Raw genomic sequence first — 20,315 nt, 5'->3', positions numbered from 1 at the left:
GGCGAGCGAAAGTTCGGGCACTTCTTACCGATCAATTGCTCTGAAATTTTACTTAATAGGATGCCTGATTAATTTTTTTATGAATGAATAACATTTTTCTGAAACTAGTGGGCTGTCCTACTACTCTTTCAGCATTATTATCATGTTCATTTGGCGCGCAGTAGTTTTTCGCCACGCAACTCTATTGTAAATAAAAAAAATTAAAGTACCAAAAAAAAAATTGCATAAAAATATTTTAATAACAAACTTTTATGTAATAAAAATATATAATAATACACTACTGTTTATATAACTATAAAGAAAAGTGTAAGTCTCTTCCTAAATATTAGTAAAGGTATCCAATTGATAATATAGTAACCCACGCTTTTCTTTATAGTTATTCAAATATTATTATTATTATAATATATATATATATTTAAAGAAAATTTATTTTCTCCTTTTTAGTGCATTATTACATATGAGCTTGTTATTAAAACGTTTTCTGCAATTTTTAAAAAGATAATATTGAAACATTATATGATTTTTATTAAAAGTAATTTTAAATTTTTATAAACCATTTATTTTTTTCTTCAGCCTGTCCAATAGACACGAGCGAGCATACGACGGCTGATTGTAGCGACAAGCCATCAATTGTATGCCAATGTTTGAAACCGTGATGGCGACGCAAGGATAAGAAAATAATAACTCCAATATAGAAAGAAACAAACTGAGGCCACGGAAACACACGGCGAAAAATGTTCGGATGGTGAGGCTTTTCATATGAAACCGTTTGGAGCTGTGATATTACTGCAGGACGAGTTAGAGAAGCTGAAGTAGAGTAGAGCTGAAACTAGGGAATGAGTGTTACAAATATTTCAACACAGTAAATTTTTTATTTCCCCGTTTCTTCTCAATTGGTATATGACACATGTCAGATGTCAAAACTCTGTGCTATGACATTTCGTGTGTTGCGGCCTTGAACTTTACTGAGATTCGATTAAATATTTAATTAGACACATCAAAAAATAATCAACAAACATTCTTGCTTGTTTGAAACCGGGTAGCTAGCGAATGGCAACTACTGCAGACTTTTTGAAATCTGAGGGCAGAATGTTCGGGTTCTCTCCCATCTCTCGCGGGTTGGAAGGTCAAGGTCTCGGCGGTCACCTGTCGCACCCTGATGACATGATGTCACAATCCCAGAGGATCATGGACGTCAATCAACGGATGAACGGCTACTCTATAGACGGGATACTTGGGCACGGACGGCTGGGCCCCAACTCTCTCAAAGGTGGGTCTTGTACTTGTCTGTGGTGTCCAACTCTCTCAAAGGTGGGTCTTGTACTTGTCTGTGGTGTCCAACTCTCTCAAAGGTGGGTCTTGTACTTGTCTGTGGTGTCCAACTCTCTCAAAGGTGGGTCTTGTACTTGTCTGTGGTGTCCAACTCTCTCAAAGGTGGATCTTGTACTTGTCTGTGGTGTCCAACTCTCTCAAAGGTGGGTCTTGTACTTGTCTGTGGTGTCCAACTCTCTCAAAGGTGGGTCTTGTACTTGTCTGTGGTGTCCAACTCTCTCAAAGGTGGGTCTTGTACTTGTCTGTGTTGGGTCCAACGCTCTGTCTGCTTGAATTCGTTTTGTTGCACCCAGCTCCTTTTTGTGATTTGATAAATTCAGGAAAAATATCGCCAGTTCTAGCCAACTAACAATACCGAGCTTGAAGTCGGTACATTTTTGGACCTTGAATCGTGTTTAAAAGGTCTTTAGAACAGACAACAGATTCAACAGATATAAGGACAACAACACCGGATGTAACTACATACACATACATCAGGGCTTTTGATTATTCTAAAAAATATATATGTAACTTCATAAACTTTTTCTTTGGGACTAAACCAAATATCTATAAATTCTCCTCTTTGAAAAAAAATCAACGCATGTTGATTAATATTCAAGGAAATTACTACGTATCATTATTTTATCTATTTGTGAATGTATCATTATTTGCTGTTGTTTATGATAATATTTACATATAACACTTTGAATACAGACATAACACGAGCTTTCATTTGTATACGAATACGTTTCTTTATAAGTCGACTAAAAACATGCATGACAGAAATATTGCTACCGTACATGACAGAAATATTGCTACCCTGCTACCCTTCTCTCAACACCATTATCGGACACAATTATGATTAGAATTAGCCTGCCCAATGGTCAGTGGCTGCAGCGTGATTGGATCCTAATGACAATAAGTTATTAGTTGTCGGATGCCGGCTCGCCTGTGGACGTTATCACACTTCATTGCCTCCCCCTAACTCGGCCTATCGTTTCGTAACTCGGCGCTCCAACATCCGCGGAAGCGCCCTCTGTAATCAACCCGCGCCCCATCAACCCGCGTTGATACCCATTAATTCGAGAGAGTTCTCCAACCTAGCGTCATCGGCCCGGGGTTTATCGGCCCGAACAAGATAAGCTTTCTGGGAATTTCGGTAACCTGCGGCCCTCGCTCAGGCGGCGGAAATGACGTGCCGACGGAGTCACGGCTAGAGTAATGGCTCTTGCCCAGGGAGCGCTGCTTTCAACTTGTGACAAGCAATCTTTTGTTGCCTGGCCCCCCGGGGTGCGACTATCTAGCGCTCCTCTGGGAAGCTGGAGTGAAGAGGAGCTATTTACGTCGTACTTGAGAGACCGTTTTAAACGTTATTGAAAAATACACCCATAAAATATTGATATGCCCATAGTGTTAGCTTACTGGATAGATAGCGTTGCATCAACAATATTGGTTGTCAGAATTGATTGAAATAAATCAATCAGAAACTGAAACAACATATTTATTTCATCTGACGTTTAATACTTCCAAGTTTATTTCTAATAAACAAAAGTGACATTTTTGAGACGCCTTTCATACGTCGTCGTTTTGCTGAACAGTTGTATTGCCGTTGACATTTTCTGACTAGTTCGTTTTGCCGCCGACAGCTCACCGAATAGTTCGTTTTGCCGTTGACTGTTTCCGTCTATTTCATTTCACCGCCGACAGTTTCTGACTAGATCGTATTGCCGTCGACAGTTTCTAACTAGACCCTATTGCCGTCGACATTTGCCGACGGATTGCTTGCTACGATTATCGAACATCACCGGCATACAAACCCACATCACATAGGCTTGTCTGACCTCCCAACATAAACTGGTGACTTCTTGCGTAGAATTATCTACCGTCATCACATACAACACTACTGCCGTAGAATTATCTAACATCCACATACAACACTACTGCCGTAGAATTATCTTACATCCACATACAACACTACTTGCGTAGAATTATCTACCGTCATCACATACAACACTACTTGCGTAGAATTATCTACCGTCATCACATACAACACTACTTGCGTAGAATTATCTAACATCCACATACAACACTACTTGCGTAGAATTATCTAACATCCACATACAACACTACTTGCGTAGAATTATCTAACATCCACATACAACACTACTTGCGTAGAATTATCTAACATCCACATACAACACTACTTGCGTAGAATTATCTAACATCCACATACAACACTACTTGCGTAGAATTATCTAACATCCACATACAACACTACTTGCGTAGAATTATCTAACATCCACATACAACACTACTTGCGTAGAATTATCTAACATCCACATACAACACTACTTGCGTAGAATTATCTACCGTCATCACATACAACACTACTTGCGTAGAATTATCTACCGTCATCCACATACAACACTACTTGCGTAGAATTATCTACCGTCATCACATACAACACTACTTGCGTAGAATTATCTAACATCCACATACAACACTACTTGCGTAGAATTATCTACCGTCATCACATACAACACTACTTGCGTAGAATTATCTACCGTCATCACATACAACACTACTTGCGTAGAATTATCTACCGTCATCCACATACAACACTACTGACGTAGAATTATCTAACATCCACATACATCACTACTTGCGTAGAATTATCTAACATCCACATACAACACTACTTGTGTAGAATTATCTAACATCCACATACAACACTACTGACGTAGAATTATCTTACATCCACATACAACACTACTTGCGTAGAATTATCTAACATCCACATACAACACTACTTGTGTAGAATTATCTAACATCCACATACAACACTACTGACGTAGAATTATCTTACATCCACATACAACACTACTTGTGTAGAATTATCTACCGTCATCACATACAACACTACTTGCGTAGAATTATCTACCGTCATCCACATACAACACTACTTGCGTAGAATTATCTTACATCCACATACAACACTACTTGCGTAGAATTATCTACCGTCATCACATACAACACTACTTGCGTAGAATTATCTAACATCCACATACAACACTACTTGCGTAGAATTATCTAACATCCACATACAACACTACTTGTGTAGAATTATTTTACGTCATCCACATACAACAATACTGACGCCTCATACAGAAGTTAATATAAAACTAAGAATTCAAGTCTAGAACCCACTGTCTAAAAATAGAGAGAAAACAATTGAGCACAGCGCAATGTTCTGGCACCAACAGAACAGCACGCTGGTCCCTGGCCCTAATTGTTGGGGCCAACATACACCATATGGCATCTTAAAATTCTCCTACCATAATTATGTTTTATTAATGAAATAAATTAAAACTACAACGTAATAGAATGTCCGGCATATTCCAAATAATGTGGGGTTTGTCACATTGCCACCAGTATTAAAATTTTATATCGACCCTTTAGCTTTGTAAGACAAAGTTTCATTGGCAATTATTTATTCAAGATCTTCCCCCCTCCCCCATATTCAATATGCCCAACTTTTCTTCCATTAAATATTTTTTTACACTAGTTGGCTAATTTGTTTTCATTTAAATTATCCAACAACTTAGCTACCAAAAAAATATTCCCTTCACATTTTGTTAAGTAAACGAAAATAATAATAACATCAACTACGTGAAATGTGTAGAAAAGTCTTACAAAAACCACACATCACATGTTTATAGGCCCACATGTTGCAATCACACTGTTGATGATTTTAAAATTATTAATTGCCATTTTGAGAATTTTCTTGTGAAATACCAATGGCCTATGGTTAACATGGAGAATTTAAACAAGACAAAAAAATAAATAAAGCCAATTACGTTTTTTTTTACAATTTCAAAATCTCAGATTTTTAAAACTCACAATATACGGTAAATCGCCAGCATTTAACCATGATACGTTTTAATTAATTCAAGCAATATCTGCTACGTTTGATTTCAACCAAGTTAACATGTGATTTTATAAGCTGTGTAGGTTATTTACAACAATAATATTATTTTTCAAAAATATAAAGAAGCGTTTGAATGTTAAGTATAATATAATTAGCATTAGCATGTTAAGTAAATATAATTAAACCTTTTTGTTAAACGGTTGCAGTTGACTGAAAATAAAGTCACGTGACTTGGGCCTCAGCAACATCTCCTCTCATGATCTGTCGTGTAGGACGTCATGGCTTAGCAGCATTTGTTTTCTAAATGTCAAAATGGGCGAAATATGTACTCACTCATTTAGTACTCCCTCCCTCGCTTGGGCCATCGTCAAACCCCAATCTACCTTCTACCCCCAACCCAAAGGTACCGAGTCACTGAAAAACTCTATCATAACGAAGGCGTTCTTTGAAAGAAATTTAATGCATTACAACTAGAGCTAAATCTTCAGCTATAGGTAGATGGGGGGGGGGGGATTGTTGCTTTAGCTAAACCCTAGCTATAAGAGGATATTCATAGTATTGCAAAATCTCCAGCTATAAAGATAACAGTGTTGATATAGCTAAACCTTCAGACATATGATGGGTAGGTTGCAATAAAGCTATGTTGTTCATCTAAAACATATCCATATAATTAAGAGGAAAAAAACAATAACTTAAAAAAACTCTGATGAAAAAAGCTCTAAAAGTGGTATAATGGCTCGGCAGACGGCTTCAGGGGGTGGGGGTATCGTTTGATCAGACCAGACGAGAGCTAGATGGATGCGCGCGCTGATTGGCCGTGAGCACGTGTTGGCTTTGAGCTTATTCTTTATTACCTACAGATACATATATATGTACACGGCGGGGTGCGGCTATTATTTACAAATATATAGACCTATAGGCCTAATATATATATATATATATATATATATATATATATATATATATATATATATATATATATATATATATATATATGCACAAAGAGGTGGAGGTGGGAAGGAGGTAGATTGTGGTTAAATATTAGAGTAAAATGTTTAGAAGTTAACGGATATAACATTGAAAATTAATATATATATGTATATATATGCACAAAGAGGTGGAGGTGGGAAGGAGGTAGATTGTGGTTAAATATTAGAGTAAAATGTTTAGAAGTTAACGGATATAACATTGAAAATTAATGTACAGATACATTGAAGAACTGTGCGCTCTGCCTCTTTAAGAAATTTGTCTCAGTTGAAGCGTTACAAGTGGGTGTTTAATGTTCAAACAGCAATTAAGAATAAATTCCTTCATTATGTGATATTTAAATAGAAATATAATTAAGCTTGACAACGTTTATTTTTTGAACTTATTTTCTCCGAACACACTGTATAATATCTATGTCATAATTCTGGTGCTTTATTTATAAATACAACAGCAACATTTGTTATTTTTGTTGTGCCAATATTAAATTCTTTTTAGCTTAATTTAAACTGTAGTGTATCTTTAAATATGTTTTGTGATATTATCCGACATTTTGTGATAAGTTATGTGACATAGGCCTATTTGTATTTTAAATGAGGGCATAGACTCTGTAACACACATCACATTAACTTAGGTATTGCTGTTGTTTGTGTGATGAGTGTGTATGTGTGTAGAAATAAAACATGTATAGACTCCGTAACATACAGCACATTAACTTAGGTATTGCCGATATTCCCAGTTTTTAACCGACTACACTGTTAGTTATTGAAATGGAAAGGGTTTTTTAAACCCCAAATTTTAAAAGAACATTTAGTTATTAAATTAAAATAATTAGAAAAATTAGAAATATAAAAAGAAAAATATACAACAAATTAGGAAATAAAAGGTAACAGGTGATTGAATGACAGTGTCAATTTTCTAAAAGTAAGCAACTATCTAGTTTTGTGTGTATGTAGTTGTCGCTATTCAACCCACTACAGGCTAATTACCAGCTGAAGTGCTACAACTGAAACAATAGAAGAAGTAACATGTCTATAATTACGGCTTTACCCTTTCATTGGTTAAATAAGTGTTACCTACACCCTAGTCGTTGTATTTTTTTTATGAATTTTGGTTGTCATGACAACAGTTATCTCCTCATACACCGCATTAGTGACGTAATAAAAACACGTGACTTTATAACCGCCACTCGTGTAGGAGCTGAGTGCACGCTGGTAATTACAAATTAATTAAGCTATTAATGAAGTGATTTTCCTCCCTCGGTGAATTATGTGTTTAACGATGTAAGCGATGATTATTTAAAGGTGTGTATGTTTCAGTGTATGTTTGTGTATGTTTCAGTGTGTGTTTGTGTATGTTTCAGTGTGTGTTTGTGTATGTTTCAGTGTGTGTTTGTGTATGTTTCAGTGTGAGTGTATGTCTTGTCTCAAAAATGTCCTCTCTGATTTTGTCTGTGCAACGGCGTAAGAAGGAAGGAGGCATCCCCTCCCCCCTTCATAAACACAACTACCCCACCCCCACCCTCCAGGCGAAATGGGGAAAAATTTAATTTACTTAGAACCTATACACTTTAATAAGGGACTTTTTCGTTGCTCCACCTCCACCCCACTCCCGGAGATTTAAAGAGCACCCCTCCCAACTTGTCACTTGTCACACCAAGATATCCAGCTCAGCATGAATTTTGTGACACATTAGTTAGACTATCACATTTGTACTGGGCGGTAAAGTTAAAGCTCACTTTTTTCTTTCTTTGACTTGTTGACGGCGGAGCTTACTGCATGTTTTGTTTCTTGATAAGTTTACACTTGTTACAGCTAAACCAGGTACACAATTATTTCCCTGGAGAAAATAATTTCATGTACATTTTTGTTTCCATAGAAACATTAATTTCATTTACACTTTTGTTTCACTGGAAACATTAATTTCATGTAGACTTTTGTTTCCCCTTGAAAAAATTAACTTCATGTACACTTTTGTTTCCTTATAAAAATTAATTTCATGTACGCTTTTGTTTTCTCAGAAAATAATAATTTCATGTATACTTTTGTTTCTCTAGAAAAGATATTTTCGTGCACAATTTTGTTTCCCTAGAAAAATTAATTTCATGTACACTTTTGTTTTCTCAGAAAAAAATTAATTTCACGTACAATTTTGTTTCTCTAGAAAAAATTAATTTCATGTACACTTTTGTTTTCTCAGAGCTGGAAAACGTGTACGGCAATCCCATGAGTCCCAGTATCCACGGCAGCACCATGAGCCCCAGCGGCTACATCCACACCAACCACCACAACCAGATGAACCACCACCGACACCCCACCGCCGCCATCAGCCCCGTCAGCCTAAACGGCAACATGAACAAGCTGCGCCACAACGCCGACGGCAACAACCTCTACCAGCCATCTACGCCGACGGCAAGCCCCAACACGCCCAACGGCAACATGGTCGGCAACATGGGCGGCAACATGTCCGGATTAAACAACGGTTCCAGTAACGGACTTAAGTCGGAGAAACACAACCTGAACTCGCCCCCCACCAGTGATATCTCAGGGCACCACCACCTACAGCCCCTGCTCAACGTCTCGATGAAGAAAGAAAACGAGAACAAAAACGATAAAGGGCTGAACCAGAACAGCGCTAAGCTAATGGATAAGGAGAAGATGGACAACGACGACGATGTGGACGGTGATGACGAGACGGGCGAGGACGGAGAGCCGAAGAGGAAGAAGAGGAGGAACAGGACGACGTTCACGAGCTTCCAGCTGGAGGAGATGGAGAGGGTGTTCCAGAAGACACACTACCCAGACGTCTATGCCAGGGAGCAACTGGCGCTCAGGTGTAGTCTCACGGAGGCCAGGGTACAGGTCAGTTGTTTGATGTGGTACATGGGGGGGGGTGGAGTGGAGGCCAGGGTCCAGGTCAGTTGTTTGATGTGGTACATGGGGGGGGGGAGGTGGAGGCCAGGGTCCAGGTCAGTTGCTTCATGTGGTACATGGGAGGGGGGGGGGTGGAGTGGAGGCCAGGGTCCAGGTCAGTTGCTGCATGTGGTACATGGGGGGGGGGGGGGAGGCCAGGGTCCAGGTCAGTTGCTTCATGTGGTACATGGGGGGGTGGAGGTCAGTTGATGGGGGCAGGGTCCAGGTAAGTTGCTTGATGTGGTTCATTGAGGGGGGGGGGGGGGGTTTGAGGTATAGTCTCACGGAGGCCAGGGTGCAGGTCAGTTGCTTGATGTGGTACATGGGGGGGGGTGGAGGTCAGTTGATGGGGGCAGGGTCCAGGTCAGTTGCTTGATGTGGTTCATGGAGGGGGGGTGGAGGTCAGTTGATGGGGGCAGGGTCCAGGTCAGTTGCTTGATGTGGTTCATGGAGGGGGGGGGGTGGAGGTCAGTTGATGGGGGCAGGGTGCAGGTCAGTTGGTTGATCCGATTGACGGACGGACGGACCGGGGAGTGTCAAGTCGGTTCATGTGACTGATGAGGGGGGGGGGGGGGGAAGGCAGGTCAGTTGGGGTAAATATGGTTGAAGAGGGGGTGGCTGATCAATTGGCAGTTAGGTTGGACGCAAATTGTGGTAAAATCGGGTGGTACAGGGAGTGTCCAAATTTTTGGTTCGAATTATTTGGGGCGTTGGGGCTTCCAAACCTGGGCTTGAGTAGTGTTAAGTATGAAAGGGGGGGGGGGTGAAACATGTATCACTCCCACTTTAAAAAAAAACTGTAAGTCTAAATTTCAAAAGAACCTTCAGAAGTATTGAAGAGGTACATCAATCTGTCGTTAGTAGCTCAAGCTAGTGGACGGTAACCGTGCTCCAACCGGAAGATCAGACTCCAAGTAAAACTAGAAAGTGGGGTTTCGATACTTACCTACACAGAGAGACGAACGTTGTTTCGTGTAGGAAACGTGGCGTGTACAATAGTTTTAGAGAAACTTAAAGCTAATTTAATGTGTGGCTTGAAATAAAATAGTTGCATTTAATTTTTTTTTACAATACAGAAACATACAGTCATGAATTATATATTTAAAACTTCCATGGAAATAGATATTTTACTAACTAAATATTGTCGCCAAAATGAGAATGCTGTTGAGCTAATAAACGGACGAGAAAATGGCTCGCATAAAAATAAGTTGTATGTTCTAGTAAGTTGTATGTTCTAGTAAGTTATACGTTCTACACACTTACGGTGAGGAAATGTTTAAATGTTTGGGAAAATTTGACATTCAGTTTGTACACACAATGTATAGAGTTACTTGTTGGCTAATCAAACTGTTGTATTGCTCGGTTGGCTGCCTTGTAATATTATAAACGGGCAATCCTTTAGTATGAAATGGGTTATGGGTTGGACTGATATCTTTGGGTCGTGTTGGAATAGTTTAGTGGGTTGAGTTGTTTGATGTTTATTTAGATGGTTGTGTTATGCGTAATTTATTTAGAGGGTTGTGTGTAGTTTATTTAAAGGGTTGTTTAGAAGCTTTTGGTGCCGTATTTTTATGTAAGCAGCTACTGTGTGGTGATATTATGAGGCTGTAGGATATTATGTAAGCAATTATGAAGTGAATTAGGCATCGTGCTACAGTAGGTTTTGGTTCATTTGTTACATAATGCCGGAATATGCGATGTGACTGTATTAATACTTTTGACTGTTTGAATTCTTACACGTGAGTGTGTCTATTGTTACTTTTGACTGTTTATGGTTACTTATGACTGGGCATTTGTTACTTATGACCGCCTGTATTGTTACATGTGAACGTTACTTATTGTTACTGTGACAAGGGCTCTATTGTTGTAGACCACGTCTGCTGTACCCCGGCGTGTCGACGAGACGGTATGTCAGCCATCTCCCCCATGGGGCGACGCCGCTGTGAGCGACTGGGCCTCCAGCTCCGCAGCCAATGCTCGCATGTCTAGGGAGAGTTGCAGAGAGTAAGTGAATGGCGCCATCATTGTATTCTCTACATTCCCCGGGTAGTTGAGCCGGCGATGTAACGATTTGAAGTGATTCAAAAATAGGATAAAACAGAACAAGGCCGTCGAAATAGAACTACTTTCTATCTTTAGCTAACAACAGTTGCGGTTTTGATATATTCGTTAGCAGCCTCCGTTCATCGCTGCAAACGTGATATATATATATATATATATATATATATATATATATATATATATATATATATATATATATATATATATATCCCGCTGTTCGTTTCCAAATGTTCTGATCGTTTAGCTTGTCAGTCTATACATGGGCCTGAAACAAAACATACAATGAAAATAACAGTGACAAGTGACGATGTAAATTATATTAAAATGCCGGTGTTTTTCTTTACCAATCCGAGATCTGCGGCACTTTCAACAAGTTCTCCATCCCGTGTTTTATTACAAGCTCTTAACTTGCTTCCTACGTCGGCTGTGCTTTGTCCATCCGTCCGTTATAGGTCAAAACTTGCGAACGAAATGTCCGCACCTTCTACCAAATGATTCGCCTTGAACTTGACCCCTATGTCCAGATGCTAGGACACTGCAGAGTGACATGAACTTTGACCCATTTATCTGTTGCATTTTATTTTAATTAATTAAAATATGCTATAAACGATACTAATAGAGTCACGATTTTAAACGCGCGAATATAGTGCCTTGAATTGGTGATGTATTTTAGTCAAGCTATTTTTTGTTAACACTAAATTTTTATAAATAATTATATTTAAAGGTTTATTACAATAAACTTTTGTTTTTCCACTAAAATTAAGAATCTATAAGAGCTATATTTAGATATAATGGTGGGCCACTATTTATATAAACCTAAATAAGAAGAAAGGGTAGCTCATAACATTAGTATTCAGTTGCAAACAAATATCATGACTAGCGCTTCCAGCTTTTTTCGAGTACCCGTGTATTTATATATCAGTAGACTTTATTACCTCGGTACGATGCTTGTAACAAAAAATCGTTTCTAAGCCTCCGTATATTTAGAGATGCCTAATCATTTTAAATACATAATTTATATACACCCACGCTTCTCGTTATAGTTATATACATAGTGGTACAGTATTAGATTAAAATAAAATCATTTTATCTCTATCTTTTGAATGTCAATAATTTTTCCCACTGATGTATTGCTTTTTTTTCAATTATAAATGAGAATTTTTTTAGATATAAAAATCAATCAAACATTTCTCACTCCTATGGTTTTTGAAACAATTTATAAACAAGATAGTTTATATCAATGAGCTCTATAATCCACACTATTTGCCCCACCAGTGATCTGTATTTATAACAGAAAAATATATTTCAAACTATACGGTATAATAATAAAATTAAAAAAAAACTAGATTATCGTAGATGTAAATAAGAATTAATTTCTTTTAATTAATACCAAGTACGCCTGATCTTTATATATTTATTGATGTAATCCACCCCTCTTTCCCCACCCCTGCCACCACATGTCCCCACCCCCACAGGTAAGCAGCAGTGGTCCCTTGTGCTGGTCACACCTTGCTAATGGAGTGACGTCACGGCAGACCGAGGACACGTGCTTCCTGTTATATAATTAGCACTGTTACTCATTTTCGACCAGGAACGGCAATCCGTGTCAGCATCTGTTTGTGATATCTAGCGAGTGGCTGCCCCTTTTAAGCTTACCTTGTCATATTTCTATTACACAACACTCGCATTAAACCATTAACCCCCTCCTTTCCCCCACCGATTATGTATTTAGTTATTATAGGTCTGATGAGAAATGTAAATAATTTCTCAAAACATCTTCAGTTCATCTCATGAAAATTCAATTTCGCGCTTACGGTTAATAAACACTTTTTAAAAACCGCCTTTCATTAAAGTTTGTTTCGTCTTTTTTTTAATAATCCACTATTTAGTAATCGAAATAAATAAATAAAATGGTCATATTTCATTATAAAGTAAGATGAATGGAAATGGCAGTCAACATGTATTACACTTAAGTTTTTTTTGTGTCTAGAAATGAAAGCGTGTTGAAGTTTAAAGTAATTCTTATTTAAAGCCGTTACAAAATGTTACAAACAACAGCATTAAGGGAGGCTTACCCATGATGCTCTGCTGTTGACGGTGCATATTTGTTTTTCTATTAGATCTGACGTTTTGTGCTCCGATTATGCTGAGCATGCGCAGCAGATGGGGCCGAGGGGATCAAAGGAATCGTCCAAACGAAACCAACAGCGTGATAGGACGCGATATTATCATCTTGATTAGAGTCAATTAACCACCCGGGTCTGCGTGGCGTGGTGGATGGAGCAGGGCTGGGTGGGGGCGTTCCTTCCTGGGGGTGGGGGAGGTGGAGCCGAGCAGAAGTGGTCTAGACATATAGCAGGGGTGGGGGGGGGGGGGGTTGTGAGTTGAGAAAGATACCGCCGCTTTATGGGGGTGTAATAGTTTTTGTTCATAGAGTTTATGGTTGGTGTAAAAGTTTTTGTTTAGAGAGTTTATGTAGGGTATACTAGTTTTTGTTTAGAGAGTTTATGTAGGGTGTAATCTCTTTTGCTTAGAGAGTTTATGTAGGATACATTAGCTTTTGTTTAGACATTTTATGTAGGGTATACTAGTTTTTGCTTACAGAGTTTATGTATGGTGTAATAGATTTTTTTGGAGAGTTTATGTAGGGTACACTAGTTTTTGTTTAGAAAGTTTATGTAGGTTATATTAGTTTTTGTTTAGACAGTTTATGTAGAGTGTAAGTTAAAACGCATTTTTAAAGTGATGCGAAATCCATTTAGAATTATTGATAAAAAATATAAATTTATATTAACGTTCGTAATGACTAGATATATCATACGATGCAGTAATATTATGTAATTAGATGATTTTCTAGAAATATAAGAATATTTCATTGTTTATACACAGTTTCAAGCCACAGTGCGAGCGGCCTATGCTTTTTAAAAAGTTTTATAAATAGTAATTAATTACCATATTCAAATATAATACGTTTATTTTGTTCTCTTTAGTGCACAAACAAAAATTTGCTGATATAAACGTTTAAATACATTTATATTTTTTTTAAAGATATACACCTTATTGTGAAACAATTGTTCGTTTGGTAAATGAATGTGTGTGTCACTATTCAGTGTTTGATTTAAGAGTTGTTTTTTTTTTTTTTTTTTTTTTTTTTGGTGCAATGAAACAAGGTTTTAAAATCTGTCGGAATATCGAGAAGTTTACCGTATTTACTCCGTGTGCAGAAATAAGCTGAGATAGATTTCATTTTGCAAGATGTAAACATTGGGAAACTATTGAGTTTTTATTTGACACAAAATATTGCAGCCTACTTTAAATTTTAAAATCACGAAGTAATGCTAGTTTTGTTGCGAAAATTGCCCAGTAAGGGTGGGTAAATTAATTAAACCTTCAGAACCTGATCACCAAGCTAGATAATACAGGTGGCAGTCGCAGGTGTGTAGACGTGTAGAACACCTAGCACGGGCAGGTAGGGAGACAGAGCACCTGAATATTCTAGAGACCAGCTATCATTCATGTTAAGACTTATAGGACAACAGTAGCAGTTGACCAGTCCTACTAAGCCAACGTTCCCAACTTGGCAATGTAATACAAAACAGAATGGGAAAAAAACCACGTCAAAATGTTTTGCCTAAAAATCCATGTTCATGGGACAAATGAAGTAGAGTGCACCTGTTACTTGACTTAACCATTTGAAATGTTAGTGCGAGTAGCACATTATCCATCCCACCCTAAGCATCACCGACACAGTATCCACCAGAGCTGGGTGGACCCTAGTGGACACGGTGACTCAAGACCATCCGTCAACTTATCACGCGCGTTATCGCTTGACCGTGCCGTCCCCCATAAACCTGAGCTTAGCCGGCCTTTCACCACCCCCATCTATACATACCTTCATGCTAGTGACCTACAGTTCTTGGCTCGTATAAAATAAACTGCACTAGTTCGGGCGGTTCTGATAGAATATTGACGCGGAGACCATAACGTCTATTTTACTAGATGTTATCACTAGACATTATTGCTTCATTGTTATGCGGTCCGAAAATATTTATGTATAGCCGTTATAGGCCTACACGTTTGGAACGTTTTTATGTAACACTAGGTTGTGATTTAAATTTGACAGAGGATGTAGAGTAACCACCTTATGAGAGACTTTATTTTAGTGGGTTTTACTGTATGAACGTTGATACATAAACTAAACAAGTTCTAGTATTTTTATATCTGCCGGTTAAGAATTGTTTTTGATATAAGTTAACTGTCATTGAGTCGTCATTATAACATTAGTAGTGGACCGCACCTTAGCCTAAAATAAATGTAATTGCTTTGTGTTAATCGTGGGAACAAAACAGGAGAGAAATTTGAATGAAAAAATAATAAGAAAATAGACTAGTTCTAAGAAAATAGTACATAATAGAGAATTACCATGCTGTCAATTTCTAGTATTAGAATTAAATCATAAAAAAGTGTTTATTTTAATCCTAAAATTGTGTGTATTTCAATCATAAATAATGTGTATAGGCTACTTTAATCGTAAAAAATGTGTAATTACAACCATCCCATTTACATATATTAAATCCAGTTAATGCAGCCACATAAAATTACCATACCTGTTCATGCACATAAAACTACCATATACACAACAATACCATACCTGTTTATGCGCACAAAACTTCTATACTTGTTTATGTACGTAGAACTACCAGCACTACTAATACACAAAACGCCCATACCTGTTCATGTACACAAAACGCCCATACCTGTTCATGTACACAAAACTCCCGTACCTGTATATGTACACAAAACTAGGACCCCATACAGACTGTTACCAGACGACAGTACCCCCGCCCCTCCCCGTGCCGTCATCCCGTGTATGTATTAAACATCATTTGTTTCTTCCTATTATGTAACTTGAATGTCTGGATCGAGTCAGGCCAAGCGCCCCAGTCACGAATTCCCCCGTCCCACAAATCGATAGCTGCAATCTCCCCTCAGTGAACCCGACGCCCGGGCCTGGCCAGCACATGCTCCCCTCAGCGGCTCCCGATGCTCCCTTCCGCCCCACACGCATGTGCCCCTAGCCCGAGAGAAGAAATGTTGTTCTACTGCACGTCTGCTGGGCCGGGAGCCCCCGGTGGGGCTGGCCCTGATTAGGTGCCGTTGTTTACACAGAGAATATGAAATGTGCTTTTAATGCGGCAAATAGGGCCTAAGAGATGTTTCAACCGCGCGGCCGTGTCTCCTCCTCTGTCCCCGCCGCAGCGGGCTCGCTGCCGCGGATGTGGGACCGCGAGCTATGCGGCCACAGGCGGCCTGATGGGGCCCGCGAGAAATTGTTCTCGCCGGTTTACCTTAGGATGATGTTCCAGGTTTGGCGGCCGACGGAGCAGGGTTATGCACCAAGGGGAACGCGTGAGTCAGCCCAGGAACAATACTATAAATAAGCAGCCTTTACTTTGTACTCGCTGCTCGGGAACATGTCTCTTTCCTTTCGCCACCGTTTCATCTCGCCTGCCGTGGTTTGGCGAGACTTCCGATGTATGTAGAACTGGGCCTGATATTGGCCTTACACAAATATTACGCAAATATTCAGTGCAGTCGGTACTAACTCTGGGAACTGTGACTTTAACTCTTGCTAGTTGTCCGTGTTTAAACTGGAACACAACTGGCCGAGCAAGTAGAAGCTCTACATGAAGATGACGGTGACCTACCCTTGTCGACGTAATGTTTATATTCTGACCAATCAAAGACGTTCCGATAACTTTAGACCGACGATTCCGGAATGCGAAAGTCTGAGAGAGCAGAGAATGTGATGTGACTTGAGAGCCTGCAGTGGTGGCGAAGAACAAGAGAAGACCAAAGCAAGAATTTGTGCTTTGAAATAACTTGTTATTGTGTCCAATAAATAAACCTTGGGCGCCGGATATAATGTCACAGTGTAGCCAATCAAACGCGAGGAAGAAAGGGAGCGAACTGGTTCTTTTATTGTTTGTTTTTCTGTTTTGTTTGCGTCGAGTCGTGTTGACGGCGATAGACTGGTGGCGCTTGACGTGTGGTTTGGTACTTTCAAAAAGTTATTTACATTTTGTAAAGTTTAAGTTACTTGTAACAATTCAAACGAAGTACTTAATTGATATTATTTAGCTCAATAATCTTATTTGAATGTATTGTTCAATCAGCTTTGATAAAATATTTAATATTTTCTGAGACGGCATCTTACGTGTCTGCTATTCATATAGTCTGTAGAAAAAAAAAATTGCCTCAGTTATCGGATAATCCTTGTCCACCACATGATGCGAACATCTTAAGAGGTTAAGGGGACAGTATCACCGAGACTAGGGGAGAGAAGCAAAAAAATATGAGACATCCACCGGCCACATTTTTAACGTTGTAATTATATTTCTATAGTTATACTATATCATATAATTTTAGACTTATATATTATGCAAAAAAGAAATAAAACTTTTGTATCGCAAATTGTATATATTTTGTACTCTTTTATGAATAATTTTTCTTAACATTATCCAAAAGATTTGAAATTTCACATGCAGCTTTCTAATGTACTTTATTGATGTAGGAATTAAAACCTTTGAACTCCAAAGCAATTTTAAATTTTCAGAAATTTAAAAAATAGTCTATGACTGTATGCTTTTAATCTCTTAGCTGGGTCAAATTTTTTAAAAATTCTAAAATTTCTAAATGTCACCACAATTTCAATCTTTTAGTTCCGGCCATAAATAATCATGTTATCCAGCTATTTGCTAACTTAAAAAATGGTTTGTATTTGGGAAATCTGTATTTGTAAATCTAAAATGAGTAAATAGGTAAAAATTTATATTGTTAAAACTTTTACACTGTGCACTCGCCTTTATTTACGTGCTGTTTGTAATGTGTTTGTATATGTATAATAGCTTTTTTTTCGCGAAATTTTTCAACAAGATATCTATAAACAACAAAACAAACTAAAAATTGTTTAAAAAATGGCATTTTTTTAAAAATTCTCAGAGGTTTCATACTTTCTGAATTTGGGAATTTGGAGAAAAGGCTGCAGTTGGGCAGTGGTGTGTGTGTGGGGGAGGGGGGGGGGGTGTAAGGAGGGAGGGGAGTCATGGGGTGGGGAGGTTTAAAGAGCAGTATGCCGAAGTTTTTGGCTTTCATCTTTTTAAAAACCCGGGGGTTTTGATGAGAGGAGGCCGCCGTTATCTCGCAAATTGTCACTGTAAGAAATGAAGAAATATTTTAATGTCTCTCTCCATCCTACGTGCGAGTTTCAAGATTTGTTGCAAGCCGAAGGTGGCAAATAGCCTACATGAGAAGTCATTGAAAAGCCAGTTCTCTGAAAGCTGGCTTTATGTCTAATAAACGATTTCAGTTCTCTGAAAGCTGGCTTTATGTCTAATAAACGATTTCAGTTCTCTGAAAGCTGGCTTTATGTCTAATAAACGATTTCAGTTCTCTGAAAGCTAGCCTTATGTCTAATAAACGAGTTTCGAATATGGGAGACGCGACAAGGCAATGTGCGCGCGTTTAAAATCGTCACTTGAAGGAATTCAAGTGGCCATAACGTCAGCGGATACCGGGGTTTTACCGACGTCGGAAGCGGTTAGCGATACTTCAGTTGGGGTATGGGAGCAGACGTCACTAGGCGGAGTGGTCTGACCAGGCCAGTTTCCCAGTAGTGGGAGAGTGTCGAGCTAGTGCCACTAGCCGAGATAGTGCCACTTGGAGAGTGTCGAGCTAGTGCCACTTGGAGAGTGTCGAGCTAGTGCCACTAGGAGAGTGTCGAGTTAGTGCCACTAGGAGAGTGTCGAGCGTGTGCCACTAGGAGAGTGTCGAGCTAGTGCCACTTGGAGAGTGTCGAGTTAGTGCCACTTGGAGAGTGTCGAGTTAGTGCCACTTGGAGAGTGTCGAGTTAGTGCCACTTGGAGAGTGTCGAGTTAGTGCCACTTGGAGAGTGTCGAGTTAGTGCCACTAGCTGAGCTAGTGCCGCTAGTTACGTGTCAAATCTAGTACCACTAGCCAAGTTAGTGCCACAAAAAGACTGTCGAACTAGTGCCACTAGGGACGTATCTAGTTAGTGCCTCTAGGGGAGTGTGGTTAGATAGTGCCACTAGGAGAGTGTCGAGCTAGTGCAACTAGGGCGCAGGGGTCGGCAACCTGCGGCTCGCGAGCCGCATGCGGCTCTTTAGATATCAAGATGCGGCTCTCCAGCTCCTTGAACAAATACTAATAATCTTAATAAAAAAATAAAATATTTGAATTGAAAAAAATGTTAGTGGCTCTTTAAAACCAGGGAAATTTTGAAAATTGTAACTTTTGGCTCTTCCGCTTCAAAAGGTTGCCGACCCCTGCACTAGGGACGTGTCCTGTTAGTGCCACTAGCCAATCTAGTCAGCCGCATCTGTCGCCATGGCGACAAGTTTTGTGCCGTGGTGGGGCAGGCCGGTGAAAACACTGAATCCTCACGTTGCTAGTGTTGTCTCTCTCTTATGTAATGACAACTCGAATACTCCAAGTACCACTGGCAATCCCATCCCCCTAACTCGGGGTATCTAACCCTGATCTCATAAAGCGTTTGGCTATGTCAATGCTATCAGTCTCTAGAAGTCTGTTCTAAACGGTTGCTAAAGTAAAACATCTTGATTTTTCCCGACTTAAGACCTCTGATGAGAATCAAATACAACTGGGAAACGAGCAAAAAGAACACCATTTAGAAATCCATTTCATCATTTAGCTTAATTGAGTATGACAACATTTCCAACGAAAGATTTTTAATAACGTCATTACATTTTAAAATACTGCGGCTAATTAGATTATGACAACAGTTAATAAATCTTCGCTCCCCGACGAGGGAGGAAGTCTCTTGGAGATCGAAAAGAGTTAACGCCCCTTACGTTGCCGCCGGCAAGTGGTCACAGAAAAAAAGCCGCAGCCACTTAGACCCTGAAAGTGGTTTGATAAATCGCTTTTTAAAACCTCTTTTTGAAAACTGTCACTGTTCTCTTACACTCTATGCACTTTTACATTTTTAAATATACAACAAAAATAAATTCTATTATATATATATATATATATATATATATATATATATATATATATATATATATATATATATATATATA

At 38.9% G+C, this 20,315-nt stretch overlaps 1 protein-coding gene across 1 annotated transcript in view; it reads left to right on the top strand.

Moving 5' to 3' along the window:
* The first annotated feature begins 579 nt into the window (after window positions 1-579).
* The window catches only part of LOC131950420 (homeotic protein deformed), a 48,344-nt gene continuing 28,608 nt past the window's right edge, over window positions 580-20,315 (top strand). The window contains exons 1-2 of the mRNA XM_059312559.1: window positions 580-1,270; window positions 8,423-9,084. Of these exons, the coding sequence (XP_059168542.1) occupies window positions 1,051-1,270; window positions 8,423-9,084 (882 nt within the window). The 5' untranslated portion in view covers window positions 580-1,050. The remainder of the gene's footprint in view (window positions 1,271-8,422; window positions 9,085-20,315) is intronic.

Source organism: Physella acuta, unplaced genomic scaffold (assembly GCF_028476545.2).
Source record: "Physella acuta isolate Inbredline_101_S28 unplaced genomic scaffold, ASM2847654v3 ptg000760l, whole genome shotgun sequence".
Classification (NCBI taxonomy): domain Eukaryota; kingdom Metazoa; phylum Mollusca; class Gastropoda; family Physidae; genus Physella; species Physella acuta.
The sequence above is the reverse complement of the archived record's forward strand: the minus strand, read 5'-3'. Positions and strand labels throughout refer to the sequence as shown.